Raw genomic sequence first — 18,839 nt, 5'->3', positions numbered from 1 at the left:
CAGTCTAAACAAACAGGGAGAAAAACACAGATCAGTACCGTTATCCAGACACTGATACATAATCACTTGGAATGTGAATCTGCTTGATAGCATCAAACCTGTTAGCTCAGTGAAACCAGCCTGAAACACCTTCACAGAGCAAAGAGCAACAGTACCTGAACTGATCCTTACATATAACCTGGACCTTATCTCAGTCCAGTTCAACAAACAGGGGAAAAAGTCTGACAGCATCTGGTGGACTGGTGGACTGGGACAGAACCATAACAATCTCTGGGAAACTGAAGAACCATTTGCTGCAGCCAAATCATGGACAAGGCACTGCTAGATGACTAAAACAAATGACAAAATTAACATTTAATTCCTCTTTACGGTCAGCTCTGTGATGATGTACGATCTCAATCAGCTGTAAACCTTCTGTCGTCTGATATACAAGCGTGATTATATTCATATACACATACATGCTTTATTCAGACACAACATCAACTTCCTGAATGAGACCTTAATTGTGGACCTCGGAGATCAAAGTGCTTAACAAAAATAGCCCGTTTTCACTAAAAGCACTAATGACTGTTTTAAACACTAGTGCAGTAAACACATCAATCATAAAGCAGTGGTTATTAATTCAGTTCTTTGCTGTGGTTTATACTGCATTGCTTTCGTAATATGTCAAACCTATAAGTGGAAACGCAGTCGTTAATGTTCAGATATTTTTTTCCTGATTCATCACTCATCACCATCAAAAAAACTTAAACAGTATCCTGCATCCTGACACCAGTTTAAAACTGAATCGAAGGCACTTCCAAGGCCTCATCGATGTAAACAAACTGCTCCTCTGATGATGGATTTTGTTGAAATGACACAGAGGGGGGAAAAAATGACACGGAAGAAGAAAAAGTTCAGAAAAACAAACAGTCAGCAGAAAAAAACAAACCTGAAAGAGATGGAGCTGAGAGGTGTGTGTGGTGTTTTTTTAAGCTGATATAAAGAGCCATCAGTCTTCGGCTCCAAATGTTCCCATCATCTAAACATCAATAAATATGTATGAAGGGAGAGAGGGAGGGCAAGAGAGAGGGGGAGAGAGGCGCTAAAAAAATGATGACGGAAAATAGAGAGAGGTGAAAGTCAGGCTCCTTTATTCACAGAGCAGCCGTACTGGTTTAATGTCTAAAGAATGAAATCCGCCTCTTCAAAGATACACAGATGGGTGATTAAAATAAAACCCAACATTATGTGTCTCAGTAAAGTGTTGTTCCACCACAAGCCTCCAGAACAGCTTCAGTGCTCTTTGTCCTGTGTGGAACTCTACTGGAAATGTTTTGATGATGGTGGTGGACAGTGCTGTCTAACATGGTGCTCCTCTATAACCACCTAAAGGACCTGCATGATCTTCTTAATGGCTGCTAAAGCCTCCTAAAGGACCACCAGAACCTCTTCAATGACCACAAGCTTCATCTATACGTCCTCTAGAACTGCCACAATAAACACTATAACCATCTCAAGGACCTGTGGAACTTCTCCACATATAAAACCCAGAGAACCACCTGAATGACCATGAGAGCCACCTGAAGGACCTCTAGAACCTCTTCAATGACAGTTAACAACCTATGAACCACCTTAATGATCACAAGGACCACCTACAAGATCTAAAGTACCTCCTGAATGACTTCAACAACTTCCTACAGAACCACTAGAACCACTTTCAACACCCCAAGGACCACCTAAAGGACTTATATAAGCTCCTCAATTAACACAGTAACCACCTAAGGGCCTGTGGAACTTTCTCACTGATTGCTAGAACCTCCTATATCAGAACCACCTATAAGACCCTAAGAACCACCTAATGGACCTCTAGAGCCTCCTCAATGACCACTATAAGCCTGTTGGACCACCAAAACCACCTTAATAACCACAAGAACCACCTACAGGACCAATCACAACAAGCTCTTAAAGGACAATTACAACCACCTAAAGTACACCAAGAACTTCTTCAATGACCACAAAAACCTCCTAAAGTACCATTATAACCACCTAAAGTACACCAAGAACTTCCTCAGTGACCACAACAACCTCCTAAAGGATCAGTACTACCAACTACAGAACCCCCCAAAACCACCTTAATAACCACAAGAAATACCTGAAGGACCACAAGAACCAGAAGTCTTTATCTCAACGTTTTGTGGCTTCTTTAGAGCGTACACTGATTTAAAACCAAAATATTGAGATTTCTGAGATAATTTAATATATATGTTGTAGATTTAATAACTACAGTTTTGATGAGGTTTTGACAGCGTACTTATGGCTTAGACTCATGGGTGCTATATAAGACTAATTAAGGAAATCCATAATGGGAAAATTCTTTAGTTGCAGCTGAAGAATTTAAGAGATTTCCATCGTCATCATGTGATCCTCTGAGGATGATCTGATGCTTTGATTGACAACATGGAGTTAAACTGGAGGGTCCTTGACTGATAATTCAATTTATTGCTGGTCAGGGGGCAGCCCTAGAAAATACATCGCCTGGCTGGTGGGAGAGCTTAAAAAAGGGGTCGGGGCTTTGGGTTTTTATATGGGCAGAGTGATGCTGTGATGGGCATGCTGGTCTAACCCCAGTCCACATGACTGTGAGGTACAATGGGGCCTTACAGCTCCAGGACTCGGGACTGTTTGGCTTGTTCAGCTGAATTTTATCTGCTCCTCTGTCCCATAAAACCTTCCTATTGACAGGCAGCTCCACATCGACCCTCCCTCCCCCCTCCATATCCAGCCCACATTTTTCTTCCCTATGAGTATTAGTTTATTGAATAAGTGGCATCTGTTTTCCTGGCCCCGTCACCGTAAGGCGAGGTATTTCTCACTGACGCACAGCGCTGATTTATACGCCGCTCTGACTCTCCCTGCAAAAAATAAAGCTAAGCAAAAAATTTCCAATACATCCTCCGTCCCCCACCCTGACACACACACACATACACACACACACACACACGCAGTCTTCCTCCATCCATGCTGTGTATAATTAAGTTGGCAGATCTTTATACACACTCCAACACTTTTACACTCTCTTCAGTCTTCACACAAACTCCCACTTTCTGTCACACACGAATAGTGTGAAGATGAGACGACCAAAGTCATAAATAACAACTAAACGTCTGGTTTGCCGTCTTCCTCTGAATGCTGTGTCATGTTCACAATGTTGATGGATCGTCCATACATACAGTAGTAGTATTCCTGGCTATATTACAAAAGATATACAGATATGGATGTTGTATATGGTCATTTTTGCTTCCTTAACAAAAAGGAAAAAGGAGGTAAAAATCTTGTTTAAGACATCAGAATTTACAAGAAACAATCCTGTAACGAGCTCGATTAGGCCATTTAGGAAAGAAGGAAAGAGGGGAGGGAGAGAGAAAGAAAGAAAATATAGAATTTGTGCATCCAAGGACTGTAACAGTGGCTACTAATGTTGTATATACATTTCTGCACAGTGCTTTCCTAAAAGACAAAATCTTGATGTTATCATTAATTTAAAGTTCAAAGAATAAATTAATCGTCCATCAAAGCAGATTTGTAGCCAAAAATTTGATCAGTGTGTCCCAGAAGTCTAATATGAAACATTAATACTCGGCTTTAGACCCACTGTGCACAAAACAGTCTGGAGAAAGTTGACTTTTATGGAGCTATAAAAAGACACAACTTTGGTAATTTCTCAAAACGTAAATGGGATTCATCTTAAATTTGTGTTAGAAGAGATACTTTAACAGTTTCTTAATGTCCAGTCGATACAGCTTACGACCCTTTATCACTTACAAATTGTGTTCTGTATTGAAATTCTCCTGGTGGGAACTCTTACCTATATGTTAATACAAGACTTTAGAAATGATGTCGTACCTGTCAGGGTTCTGTGGACAGACGTGCATCTGCAGCAGGATCCTCTGGGTGAAGGTTTTGAAGCACTGGCCGCACTTCCACAGGTGCCAGTCACTGAACTCGCTGCTCAGCTGGCTGGTGGAGGTCGGGCTCGCCAGAATCCGCTGATTCTTTGACCCCAACTGGCTGAAACTGGAGTCCGACTGGACGGCGACCCCGACCTTGTCCAACAGAGAGAAACTCCTAGAGCAGGCGGCATGAGGGAAGACCATGGAGCGCATGAGCGAGGTGGAGGGTGTAGAGGACGAGGAGGACGAAGAAGAAGAAGAAGGTTTGCCGTTCTTGCTGAAGGGTTGGAGGGATTCCTGCCTGGTCATGGCCTCCACCACTGTGGCTGGGACATTTACTGGTGACAAAAAAATCCCAAAAGAAAACAAAATGGCAGCTATGAGTTGGTTACCAAGAAATTTGGTGGTTTTTGAATGAAAAAGAATGAGTTATGAGAAAGACATTCAGAATAAAAGTCCTCTAAAGTGAGGAAAAACAGTGTTCAAGCAAGAATAAGGGAGAAAGTGGAGACAAAACCACAGTGCACTGCACAACTGAACTCTGGGTTATGCTGAACTTGGTGACATTAAAATCATGATAACTGCAAGCCAACAGCAGGCTCACTAAGACAGACTTCAGCCAGGGACTCCAGCAGTTTAACACTTTACGTCATCTGTGCACAAGTTCAATCAGGTGTTGTCTGGTGTGGACCTCAGCATTATATAGCATATTCAATAGGTGATCTTAGCTGCAGCAACACGGCTGGTGCAATCTGTAATATCAGGTACAGCTCAACACCCTGTCCCAAGTCCCAAGATCCTCCAGGTCAGGGTTGGAAGAAGACTGCTAGTCTAAGGTGGCCTAAAACATGTCAAGTGCTAAATGCAAAAACTTTTTGACTTTGACCTGTTGCCACTAAATCCCGGATCTGGATCCTGGAAAATGGGACAGACCCGTACTTAGTTCAAAGCAATTTTTGAGGTGGCCTTCTACGTGTTTAAGTTTCTTTGTTTCTTCTATCTGTTGTTGTTGTTGTGATGGAAACAGAAAGCCAAGAACACATTGTCCTAGCTGAGGCCAGAGCCGCCTGGCTAGCCCTGGGCAAACTGCAGCTCCTGATTCCAGTGAATGGAATTATGGGTCTAGTTATGCTGTTTGGAGTCTGTGAATTAGTACAGTTACAGTGACATACTGTTCCCCTCTCACTGCCAACATAAATGATTCTCAAACTATGGCTCAGGGCCCAGTTGGGCCTCAAGCCTGTTTCTGTTGAGTTTTTATTTACTCGGACACAACTACAACTTTTCCTTTTACTACTGTTATCACTAGTCTTACTACTACTATCATTTATACGTCCCCTTCTACTGAGAATACTGCCATTACTTCTAGTACAACTACTACCATTACTACAACTTCTAATACTACTGCTAGTACAAAGCTAGAAGAGCTAGTCTAGGCAGAACACCCATTATAAAATTATTAGTACTACATCCACTGCTACAATTACTACTGCTACCACTAGACTACTGCAATTGTTACTACTGTTATTACCACTGCTAGTAAGGCAAATGTAACTATTGTGCCCAGGCTGCCTATGTGTGTGTGATACTACCTTGGTGTGTGTGTATTAATCTGTGCTGTCTTTAAGGAGGATGAGAAAATGAATTGTGATGGCCAACCTGATCTGGAGCACCTGGGCTCAGTAGGATATACAGGGCTGCCAAGTTTTGACTTCAGCTTGGCATGAGATTTGCAGGGGGGGGGACCATGTCAGCGGCTCTTCGTCGGGGGGGGGGGGGCGGGGGAAGCTGACTCTGAGCAGCACGCATGGGAATAAATAATAGATTTCTGTATATTTCTCATTTTCCCCTGCTGCTGCTGCTGCTGCTGTTGTGCTGTGCTGCTCTGTCTTGTCTGTCTGTGCGCTGTCAGTGTCCTCTTTCTGCAGCTGCAGCGTTATCAGTTATGAATTGTTTTTCACTGCGTGAGAAATTTGGATGTGTGGCGTGAGAGTGTGTGAAAAGTGTCAATTGTGTGAGTCTCACAGTTGATGAGTGAGACTTGGCAGCTGTGGATATAAAAGCCCCGGTAATCAGCGTGGCTCTCTGTCTTCTTCCCTGACTATCACTCCTTTACTTTTGTTTGGCTTTTGCTCTTACATCCTACAACATCTTACATCACCTTCTGCATACATCCAAAGTCATGCTACTGATGCCACTGACTAACACACCTCACATTCCACTTTACTTCAGTTCATTTTCTTTATTATAATAAATCTTAATTTGCTGGCATCTTTGGCGTCTCCATATTTTATTTTTATTCTTACTTTAATTACACAGTGTATTCATCCTTTGTGTATCATATTCTTTTTATGTGGTGCTCATAACCCTATTTGTTTTATGAGGCACTTTGTTTCTGTTTTGGTAAGTGCTTCGAGCACAGAAGCAGGGAAGATAAATGTATTAAGCAGATAAGATGAACAGATTTAGGATACAGAAGTGTTGCTGGTGAATAAAACAGACAAGTAAAATGACAGTAACAGGAAAAAAACACATTATATAAATGTGTGTAAATTTGATTTTGGGTGAACCAGCTGATGCCAGCTGTCCTCACTTGACCCAGAATTCAGCTGTGTTCTGTTCTGTGGTCTGACTGACTGCCAGACCTGGACTCAATAACCCTTCCTTATGTTTGAAATGACATTAAGATGGCTTGTCTTACTTTAACTCACTGTGGATGGTTTCACTTTTCATTTTGTAAAACTGGTTTGTTTGGGGGAAAAAAAAAAAAAAAAACTTGGCATGTGGACTGGCAGGAAGTCAAATCATCTGACTCATCTGGGAATTTGCACCCCATTCACTACCAACAGCGACTGTTAAAGTTGGCCATGATTTTTCTCTAACCCTGAGTAATTTTAGTTCAACTTCAACCAGACTTAAAACGCGGTGGCAGATCAGGAAAATGCTCATATTGGTTCTTCTGGAAGGCAACGACGAATAACAAATTCCATCGCTTAGTTAGGAAGACTTGTGGGGTTCAGTTGTGAGGGGCAAGTATGGGGAGTCGTGCCTATTTTTGTTTGTTATTACCACTTCATTCGTAGTAGTCAAACACCGCTGTGAAACCATTTTCCTTCCATAGTGTCCGCAGTACATCTGGCTCTTTCAGGCATGTGCTGTCACATGAGAAGCACTGTCACCAAGTAAGGTGGATGATAGATCAACAGCTGCATATGAAATCAATGTAATGATGTACTTTAGGCAACAAATATGAACCACAGAGTCCTAAACTTGTCTCACTGGTTCCCAACAATAAACTGCTCCCTATAATGATGAGAGAACTCCTTTAATACTGTTGCTCAACAAAACTGGCATTTGAATATAATTTGACTGATGGTTGAACTTATGTTTCCACCACACATGACATCTCTCCCTACACAGGTCAGTAAATGCTTTGCTCAACTGTTAGTGAGGGTGGATAGAGCGACATTTCTTACTGTTTTCAAACATTATAGAAATACACAGCCTCTCTCTCTAACACTGCTGTGCTACACCTCTGCAGTCGGGTCGTCATAACCATTTTCCATCTTTCATCAGCTCACCTCTGCCATCAGGCCACCAGGCTCCATTGATCCTCTAATAACCTTATGAGGAGATAATTACACCATTTGTAAGTTGCCCGACGGCGCTATCGACGGCCGCGTTACGCGCCGCTCGCCCACACTTAATTCATTTTGCTACAAACATCGCATATACAAAAAATGCATGTCAATAAGGTTTGGGCTGCGCATGAAATGCATCATCAAAATGGGAGAATTATGCAGATGCAGTTTGCAACATTGCAGAGTCTGTGTTTTCTTTCTTTGTAAAGGGGTGTGTCTCCTCCAGAGGAGGAGTGACATGAATCTAAACTAAGCACAGCTGACAGTCTCCGTGATGGAGCAGAGAAAGTTTTTACAGCCAATTTTCTAGCTTAAAGGAGGTCTGAGTGTTTATACTGAAGAAAATTTGGGTGGAGTATCATCATCTATCTCTGTATCAGTCTTACTGTTCATTTATCAGCTCCAGCCTTATTTTAACACTCCTCCTCCTCCTCCTCTTCATTATTAGAAGCCTCCATCCTGTATTTTCTTTTCTTTCTATCTTTGTCCTTTTAGTGTGACAGCGTGTACATTACATTGATCGACATGCAGAATTAAGTGTAACTGCTTCACAGAAAAAACACAAAAGTTGATCCAGAAACTATTTTAGGGATGTGGGACGGAGCCAGACACCACCCGAAAAACATCTGTGCAGAAACAATGAACAACATGATGTCCTCAAAATCACAAGATCCATTTACAGAACTGATTTATGCTACAATCCACCCTACTGTTGGAATAAACTGCAGCTCAGCTTCAAGTGGAGACACTCCTTCCTTCCTCTGGAGGATTTTACAGTCTTACTGCCTGACATTTATTCTGTCATTGTTTGTACCGATCTTGTGTGTTATGTAATCTTTTCTCGGGTCACTCTTACAAAAGACAGCTTGATATCAATTAGATTTCCTGGATATATAAAACTTAAATAACTAACTAGATTTGAGCACAATTCAAACTGTCTTCATTCACTATTTAAAGGCACAGACATGACTGACATGTTATGTTCCTCACAGGACTGAAATTATGTTCACTTGTGTTCTATTAATGTGCTGAAAAAAATGTATATTGAATATTGTTTTAATCAAGTTTTTTTCCGTTTTTGTTACTGTCACCAAAAAAGAAAATAAACCTCTTGTCAGTCTCTTGGTTCATACGGAAGATATAAATCTAAAAAAAAATAAAATGACTGCAGTCTTTAGCAGACGTTACTCAGACAGGAGGAAATGATGTATTTGTCAGGGACTATTTTCAGTGGAGGATGAATCCATATTTGGTGCTCTGAGTACTCTGGCTAGCAGGATTGAATCAGCCTTATCTTTAAAAATGATACTTCTATTTTATGTTTATAGATGTATTGTTATATTGAGGACGATAAACTTTAACTTACTAAACGGGACAAAGTTTGACTTTGAGGAGGCACAGACACAAACAGAGTCTCTCTCTCTCTCTCTCACTTTCTCTCTCTCTCTCTCTCTCTTTACTGGCATGAAGTACAGTTCAGATTATGTTGCCAAAGCCTTTGTTAGTAATCAATAATGCTACGTTACTAGATAATAAAGTCTTATCAAAATCAATAGAGGCAATTACTATAATGGTAATAATAATATGTCAAATAAAGAAGAGGTGTAAATATGAAGAACAGAGCTGTTTACTGCAGCGCTGGACAAAACAGAACAAGACCTCACTCTTGCTCTCTTTTCCTTATCTTTCTGTACTCCTGTGAACTCTTCCTCCTCCTCATCCTGTTGTCTCTTTTCTTTGTTATTATCTTCTTTATTACACTTTTCTCTCCTTCCTCTTATTTCTCTTGTCTCCACTTCTCTCTTTTTCCATCTCACTGTCAATCAAATTTTAAGCAAAGTTTTGAAATGCTGCACAAAAAAAGAATGCAAATTAAATTTCCATCAACTGGTTTGGAGCAAATAAACTCGGCTACACAAAGCATAGCTGGTGGTATAGACTATGTTACGCACGGCTGTAATAAACAGAGTAGAAGAAGAAAAGGTTGCCTTCACCATCTACCAGAGAAAAATGGAGAGAGGTCTTCAGGAAGTTGTTTCAGTTGGGAAAGCTGTAATTGTGTAATTGTAATTGTTTCCATCTCACATTTAGCACATTAACTGTTTTTTGAAAAAGAAAAAACACCTCAAGAGAGCGTAAAAGCTTTTTTGCAAAGTTTTTTTGGAATTTTGCATCAACCTTTTCTGATGTGATACTTCAAAAAGTGCATTAAAATACGCTGATAGAAACACGGCTGGTGATGCCTTTTTCTATTCTCCTCTTTATCTTAAGTTCCTCTCTACATGACTGTTGCTGCTAAATGCTGGAGGAGGAGGAGGAGGAGGAGTAAGGAGACAGGAGGAGTATGAAGAGGAAGAAAAAAGGACAATGAGGAGCCCACCCGAAGTGATTTTTTCTTTTCTGTCGGTCCACATGTTGTTGTTGTTAGGCGGCGGCCAGGCTGCGCAGCGTCAAGCCGACAGGCCGTGATTGGATGGAACGTGCATGAGAAAACAACCACAGGGTGTGTGTGTGCTTTGATAGTGTGTGTATGTGTGTGTTTGGAGGGTGTGTGTATTTTCTTTGTTGTGTGTTGGCGTGCGGTTTGGCTCTAATGTGTTCTCTGCTCCTCTTTAATGTGTGTTTGTGCCTATGGATTCTTCTGTGTGTGTGTGTGTAAAAGCAAGTGTTTCGGGGAATGTGTGTTTTTATGCTGTGTGTGTTTGATGTGTGTATTTTAATTGAAATGAATAAAGCCTTACTGTTTTTTGGGGGGGGGGTTTCTTGTAAACGAACAGGTTGTTTACATTGAGTGTTACTCTTGAGGTCTAACAAAAAGCACTGAATACATTTCCTTCCCCACAAAACAACTATTCTAAATCCTGCATTGTTTCCATCCATGTTTACTAGCTTGCAGTCTTCTTCTTCTCTTCTGTCTTTGTTAGCGCACTGCTGCGTTTCTCTGTGCGTTACAGTCACCTGCAGTGGAACAGTGTGAAACCACCGGCAGGATAATGTATCACATCACCTGCCTGCCAAGTCACAAAGACCACAAGGTTCCTTTAACTTCCTTATTTTAGACATGAATTCACTTCATCTCACTCATTTGAAATCTCAGAACAGGTGAAACAAACCTTTTCTCATTTTTTGTACAAAGCACTTGTTAAATTTAAAGATGCTTTATATATTTATGCTGTTTATGTTTTTAAATGATGATCAGTGACTACATTTTAAACATGAAGACATTCTTTGCCTGATTTTCAGATGTTTATTTCTTCTATTAAAGTTTGTTAATGACACCTGACTGCTCTGTAATTAGAGTTTAGATCTCTAGAATATTTTGAATTAAAGGTGTGGTTGCTGGTTTGTCTCAGTGCTGTTTGGTAACGAACAATGAATGGAGCTGAGGAGAGGAGCACACAGTGGTACAGTAACATACAGTATTCAAGCTTGTGTGCCTTTCTTTAACCTACCAGCTTGTATAAGAATGATTTTTGAAAGTATGAACCCTTTGAACTAAAGTCGACTTTCTCTTTGAAAGTGAAGCCATGTGCGCTGCATGTAAAAAGGCAATAATAGTGTCCCAGTCAAATCAATTATACATAATGGACCTCTAGTAAAAATCCAACATGGCTATGATTATAAAAGTATCTATTTTACATTTTGATCTATTTCCACTTGTTTAATTTTCTGACCCATTAATTCAACAGATATCAGATTTACTGACACACCAGAGAGGTTTTTATCTTCATCATTAATGACATTATCTTGACTTAAATTGTTATAAAAATGTTTTTCCTTCCATACAGCAGGTTTGTATTTATAAGATTCATTGATTGAGTTCTGCTGTCTTCTGTTTCCTTCACTGACAGATCACACAACGCAGAGCAGTCGTATAAAAAAAAAGAGAAATAAGCACTGTGACAGCGCCGCTCAGCTCCCAATAGTAAATGTGCTCTGTCAGCTTTCTCCGCACTAATAAACGGTCAAAACTTTCAACGTCTCTTCCACTTAAAGGACAGAGAGTCACAGTCCTGCCGTCTCCAGTGAGGAGTTTTGACGTCACGTTCATCCTTTTGTGGGCACAATCAGCAGATAACGATGCCATGGAAAACCCAAATACAGTTAGTGGCAAAATGTCTCTAATTTAAAGCAGAGCTGCTGTCTTTCAGTTCCTACAAAAGAAGTGTAATCTAATTTTATTTAATTTGGATGTGAACAAACTTTTTTCACTGCAGGGTGGAACAAAAGCAAATCCTCCGGTTTTTGTTTACTCTCTGCCAGTGTGTGCGTGTTGTTGCGTAATGTGTGTGTGTGTGTGTGTGTGTGTGTGTGTGTGTGTGTGTTTTGGACATCTGTACTTTTGAGGACCAAATGTCTTCACATGAACAGAGAATAAATCATCTCAAACACTATGAGTTTCTGTTAGCTGAAGCTTAGGAATGATGTCTCCCTGATAGATGGCTGGATGACTGCTGATAGCATTTAGCATACATTATGACCAGCTGAAAGAAGGATTCATCTATTTTAAGCCATGTCAACGTAGCAAAATTAGATTTAAGCTTATTTTGATCTTTAGACGTCTAGTTTGTGAAGTTAAAATGTTACATGATCTCGCAGCTTTGCGAGCTAACGATTTATTTATGTAGAAGTTTCTGACTTGGCCACAATGTTTTTAATGCTACGATAGACAGAGCCAGACAGAAATGCACACCGCTGCACTAATTACCTCCACATTAGCTTTAATCTGCAGGCCATCTGAAAGAAAACACGGATGTAGAAATGTTCTCAAGTTAGATGGAGGAATAAAGAGTCACAGAAAACTGTCTTGACAAAGTCTCACCGCTCACCTGAGAAGCAAAGAAACACTGAGAGATGTTTGTACTAAAAACCGCAGCAAGTTTGGAATTTATTTCTGCATTTTTTTACTATATTAGTGCAGCTGAGGCTGATAGAAATTCAGATATTAGTTTTAGAAGTATCGTGTCGTGAACTTTTGTGCTGGATAAGTTTGACCTGCTGGTGTCGCTGGATGTAAAGTTAAAGCATCATCACAGTCTTTAAGATTCATCCTCTGAGGATGATGAACGTCTCCACCAGATTTAAGCTCAATCCATCCAGTGATTGTCAAGATATTTTACTCTGAGCTAACAATCGACAGAGACGACCATCACTTCAGCTTTATCACAAACTTTTGTTGAAAATGCAAAGAGTTTTGTTGGTAAAGTGCTGGGAAAACAGGTCCTCATAAACATAGTAATACGTGAGTGTGTGTGTGTGTGTGTGTGTGTGTGTGTGTGTGTGTGTGTGTGTGTGTGTGTGCAGAGGCTGCCACAGTCCTGTCATGATGAACGATGTCATGTAAAAGAGTAGTTCCATCTGTAAAACAAACCAGTTTGTGGCCAAACGTCTCTAATTTGCAATCAGCACGATCTCATTTCACTGCGACTCTGTGAAAGACGAGCTCCTAATTCAATTCATTTCAATTTAGATTCCTCAGATTAAAACTCCTTCTTCATGTTTTGTTTTTTTGTTTTTTGGGTTTTGTTTTTTTTTTTTTTTTGCTCCGTAATTGAGTAAGAAGAAAAATGTTAGTTTTTTTTTTGTTTTGTTTTGTTTTTTTTTATTCGCCCCGCGGGGAGTTTTCTCTGTCAAATCCAGAGAATATCCAGTTTGAATGGAAAAGATATAAACAGGCTGACTGAGCAGTAAACTGGAGGAGATGTAAACAAAAATGAATTTCGTGACAGAGAGAAAGAGAAGACAGAAGAGTAAAAGACAAACAAGAAGAAAAGACAAAGTTCAGATGGAGGAAGAGAAAGACGGCTGGAGAAACGGAAAAAAAAACACAAAATGACACAGTTTAGACTTCTGTAGAGGCGCGATGATAAAACCATTCATCAATGAGTTGATACAGAGGAAATTATTTGCCAACTATTTTACTGACTGATCAATTGTTTTGAGTCATTTTCTAGCTGGTTGCAGCTTCTTAAATGTGAATATTTTCTGGTTTCCTTCAGTCTTTTAAGACAGTTAATTAAATATCTAAACAAGACATTTTATAGACCAAATAACTAATAACTAATAGAGAAAATAATCAGCAGATTAATTGATAATGAAAATAAACGTCAGCTGCAGCTCTAGACTTCTGAATCAACATAAATAACATCAAACATTTATTTCCATGTTTACATTTTTAAAGCCATTTACAACTTCTTATCTCTTCAAGTCTTATCTTCTATGATTCTGAATCAATTATACAGATTATCCAAAGATCAATCATTTTCATGATTAGTTATTTTGTACAGCAGGCGTCGGGGAGCGTTTTGGATTTATTAGCTTAATCATTCACTTTGCGAGAGGAAAGAAGTAAAGAAGTTTGAGCCAAGTCTGGTCGGGTGAGACAGTAACTCCGTCAACAGTCTGTTTCATTTCAGAAGGCCTGCTGCTGGTACGGAGATGTGAATAATGAGTGGTTTCACTGGTGCTGGTGTTGCGGCGGAGGCTGTTCTCCACGGCTGGAGACACAGAGTCAGTAAGAGCACAGCGGAGCGCTACGCTTTTCTTCTTTTCTCCTCCTCTTACTCCCAACACACACACACCGACTTCTGTTTTTATTTAAAAAAAATATTTAACCAGTGATGCTGGTCAGTAAATGACTTTAATTTATTTTCTCTCATACGAGCAGAGGACTGAAATATGCGTACTTTCACATATTTTTCTCTGACTTTTTCTGTTTGTCAGACAGTCAGTGAATTTAATCAGGAACAGTGAGCTTGACTGTCAGCTTTGTTTCATATTAAGAGTTTAGAGGACAGAGGACATGAGTCAGTGGTGTGGCACACAGTGAAAAGAACCTGAAAATAATTCCCACTTTTCTATTTATTGAATCAGGAATTGATTCTGACAACAAGAACTGGAATCCAATGGTGAGATTTCCAAAGATCCCCTCCTCAAGGCTGTTTTACAGCCCAATATAAAGAAACTGAAGGCTGATTTTTTGGATAAATCCTTTTTTTTTTTTTTTTTTTTTTTTTTTAAATTCTGTTGATTTTTCTTGGCAGTTCAGAATAACAGTAAATGGATTCTGGCTCATCTAAAATAATTTTTTCCAACAGATTCTGGGATGAAAGCGTTAGTTTAATGGGGTTTACAGAGTATAATAATTATGACTCCAGTAAAGACAATCATATAAAATGTTGATGTAAAAATGAAAAGATGTAAAACAAGTTTAGCTTTAACTTGTCAAACCAAACAAGAACTAGACAAAGATCAAGTAAAGACTTCAAGTTCATAAATGTGTGTTTTCCTGTGTAGAAGAAGAAGAACTAGATTTATAACTGTTGTTTCTCTGTGCTGATGTTGCATCAGGGTGAGAAACAGGGAAGACAACACATCACAATAAGACTTCTTCCTGTCTTGTTTTGGCTGGCTTGTTTGCTCAGACAAATAAATCAGACAGCAGCATATTTGTAAAAAATGCTGCGTTTACTGTGTTGTTTTTGTGACAGACTGAAGGCTTCCTTCCAGTCACGCAGTTTAAATAATGTCTGTAATAAAAATGAGACCCACATCCAAAGAAAATGATTGTTTTTGTTCTTCCTGTGGACAGACAGGTTGCAGAACAGAGTGTTTGGCTTATGTTTGGATGTTTGGAGCATTTAGATGTTACAATCACGTTAACATCAGCTGATGATTAGAAGCATTCAGCAGCTGAGGGAACTGAACCCGTCACCACTTTAAACACTACTCTGCTAGTGTAAATGCTTCACTTTCCCGCTCAAGGACACTTCACTCAGACGTACTGTACAGCTGCTCTGTGTTCTGAGACTTGAACTTGTAACCTGATGGAGGTTAAAGAGGACCTATTATCCTTATTTTCAGTCATGGTAATAATGTTATAATATCAGATGTTCATATTAAATGTGGCCATAGTGTCAAATAATGAGCCTCACTGAACATCATGAACATCATCATCACTGTGGCTATTTCTATTTGTACTGTTCCCCCCTGTGTTATTTCCAACTGCTTAACAAAGAGCTACAAATGTCCAGATGTTGTTGTGTTAACTGGTTTTTAGCACCTCTAATGGAGCTCCACTAATTAGGTGAGGAACACGTTTCATTTCCTGTACAATCTTTACGATAAAAGTCTCTCATTATTTAGTCATTTAAAAGCTTTTAATTTGAAGCAGTAAAGCAGGAAATGTTGGGTTTGCATCAGCGGCAACTTAATACGACTCTGCTCCTCGGCAGTCTTCCCGAAGGCTGGCCAATCAGAACAGAGCGGGCTCATCAGGAAGGGGTGCTAAAACAGCCTGTTAGAGACAGAGGCTGAACTGAGGGGCTGCATAAGATAAATAAGGAGTTTATTGAACTGTGAATCATGCAAAGCTACTCTAGTGGAGTCCCAGAATAAAAAATACAGAGCTGGAAATGAACATAATAGGTCCTCTTTAAGAAAAGAAAATGTACTGCTGATGTCTTGTTTTGGCACAAGTCCCTCAAAATCAAGGCTCATATAAAATAAATCAAGCATAAAGGAGACAAAAAAAAAGAAAATTAAGAATGAAGGAAAAGTCAGCAGTGTTTTCTCACAGTTTTCGTCCTGAGCGATGCACTGCAGCGGGATGCCGAAGAAGGAAGTGTAGGAGTCGTTGTACCAAACCAGCAGCTCTGTTCCTCTGGGGATATCCATACACGCTCTGTAGAAGATACAGGACCTGCGATACACAAACACAGACACAAACACATTTATTTTGAAATGCGCAGCACAAATAAGATTTTACCATTATTATCTTATAAAGAACAAGTCAGCATCCTGAAAATATCTGAAAAGAAAACCCAAATGTCCTGACGTTGATTCAGCATGAAGATTGATATGGATCCAGATCAGAGGCCAAGATTAAAAACCTCTGGCCAGTGTCCTGGCAGCAACACTGAGTACAAACAAAATACCAGATACCAGATAACAAGAATATGAAAAAAATACATTAGAATATCAGAGTGAAACACTGCAGTTATAAATCATGAATACAATTTCTAATACAGTCATATAAAATATTACATCATAGAGGAAAAACCTAAAGAAGACTCCTTAAAAACGACCCAATAGTTGTCTAGAACTCTAGAAAGAGTTGTCTAAAACAACAACAACTGAAGGAGACCATCCAGCCCGTCCTCAAAAAACAGCCTATAGTTATGTTTGAGTGACAGACGCCATCTGTTAATAATTATGACCCGGAGAAGTGATGACGTCTATATAAATTTGACAAATATATGTATTACGAGGAGGCGAGTTGGATGGCTAGATAGATAGATGACAAAAAGTGGACTTGGCTGCAGGAGACAGCTGTTCGCTTTCTGTTTCCAACTGTGAGTCGGGACAGTTTTTTAAAAACCATAGCTACGATTGTTGTAGTGTTTTACTGTTGCCATGACGACGAACGATGCCTAACTTACAGGAAGTAGTAACTTTAACTCACCCAAACCATGATCTTTCCCTAACCAAGTGGTTTTTGTGCCTAAACCTAACCAGACCTTAACCACAGCGTTGTGACGTCATAAAACATCATTATTTTTGAAAAGTGATGTGTAACAGTTTTGGAAAGCACCGATAGAGGCGGCATATTAGAAAATGCTCCTATGTGTTGTTCTGGAGTGCATGGTACAACTGCACTATGTGGCTGTTTCATTATCAGGATGTGTTGGACCATCACATCTAGTTTCTAAAATTCCCCAAAACATTGTCAGCCAGCCGGGAGAGCAGACAGATTAAGATAAGATAAACTTTATTGTCCACCAAACATACTTAATTACATACATACCTTACATTATTCATACAAAACTAAACAAAACACACAGCAAAACAAAGCAACCACACAACACCACAATAAGACCAGTGCCATTGATAAAAAACACTACAGCTTATAAAACCAAGATTGCGCAGCAATGATTTAAATTCATAAATAAAAAACAAATTTTGCAATTTCAAATCAAGTTGCAGAAGGTTTCAGGCAGAGAGCAGCAAACATAAAAGCTCTTTTTACCTAATGCAGTGCAGACTTTGGGAATCACAAGCATAACTATTAACACACTTTTGTTGAAAGAATTTACATAAATAAGGTGGTTGTGACGTAAGAAAGGCTTTATAGATAAATATAATCCAGTGCTTTAAAGAGGACCGGCTGACCCGGCAGTATATACTGCTATAGAGGGCTCCGTGTCAGACATCTTTTATCACCAGGATCGATTTTAGAGAGCCCAGACCATCCTCTCTTTGAGGCATTTGATGTTCTCTCTTCAGGTCAGAGGTACAGGGTTCCCTGGACAAAGTGTGATAGATTTAAATTTTCCTTTGTCCCTAGTGCAATACGCAAGCTTAACTTACACAAAAGGTAATATTTACCTTGCACCTTGGCACTTTATCTTATCCAATCCTATAAAAAAATCCATCTTTTTACAGATTTTATTGTTGTACTGTTATGTGTGTACTATCCTATACAAAATCCACTCTTTCATTGATTTGATTGTTGTACTGTTTGTGTGTATTGTCATTTTTTATCTGCACTCTGCTGCGAGCCAAACTTCCCCCAGAGGGACAATAAAGTACTGAACTGAACTGAACTGAACTCAACAGCTAACTTCATGAGTATCTGGCCAGTAGGTGTTTGGATAGCTCACTCTTGACCAAAGTGCTGAACAGACCGACTGTCTGACATTATCATCATCCTTTACCTCTGACGGGATGAAAACAAACAGCTGACTAACAGTCCTGGAGACGGGACAGTGTGACGTGTCAGTGACTCTGTCCAGGTCTGATTTTGGAAATGACTCCCATCCGATAACAGCAAGATTTCACATCTGACCATACCCAAATGATTTATGGGAGATATCTGGTGTCTCTCACTCTCTTAAGACCAACTAATTACTATGATGTTGTTCAAACACGCAGCCAGTGAGCTGACGGTTCCTGGTTCACACCACCGCTAAAACAACACCTTGTCCACCCAAAAACATCATTCTAACAACATGAGCAAACTCCACGTTCAAAACCACATTTTCATATCCAGCCCAAACTATTTTAAAACACTTTCCCACATGTTTTTCTCCCATTTGGGCGGCAGGGTGTCAGACAGACTAGAATGTGACTGAGAGGTCACAGGTTCAACTCCCACATGGCTCCCATGTTTTCCTGCCAAAGTGCCTTCGAGCCAGAAAACAAATTGCTTTTCACTTGAGATAACCACTTAAAGTGAAAAGAAATGATATTAAATTTGTATCATAAC

General features: G+C 39.7%; 1 protein-coding gene across 12 annotated transcripts in view; it reads right to left on the bottom strand.

Annotated features, from left to right (window-relative positions):
• The window catches only part of prdm6 (PR domain containing 6), a 144,984-nt gene that overhangs the window by 31,162 nt on the left and 94,983 nt on the right, over positions 1-18,839 (bottom strand). For all 12 annotated transcript variants that reach the window (XR_006098028.1, XM_042420344.1, XM_042420349.1 and 9 more), the window contains exons 8-9: positions 16,150-16,274; positions 3,886-4,270 (exon numbers count right to left, since the gene is read on the bottom strand). Coding sequence is in view for 11 of the 12 variants with exons in the window: in XM_042420344.1 (XP_042276278.1) it covers positions 3,886-4,270; positions 16,150-16,274 (510 nt within the window). In the remaining variant the exon portion in view is untranslated. The remainder of the gene's footprint in view (positions 1-3,885; positions 4,271-16,149; positions 16,275-18,839) is intronic.

Source organism: Thunnus maccoyii, chromosome 9 (assembly GCF_910596095.1).
Source record: "Thunnus maccoyii chromosome 9, fThuMac1.1, whole genome shotgun sequence".
Lineage (NCBI taxonomy): Eukaryota > Metazoa > Chordata > Actinopteri > Scombriformes > Scombridae > Thunnus > Thunnus maccoyii.
Note: the sequence above shows the minus strand (reverse complement) of the source record. Positions and strands in the feature narration are given on the sequence as shown.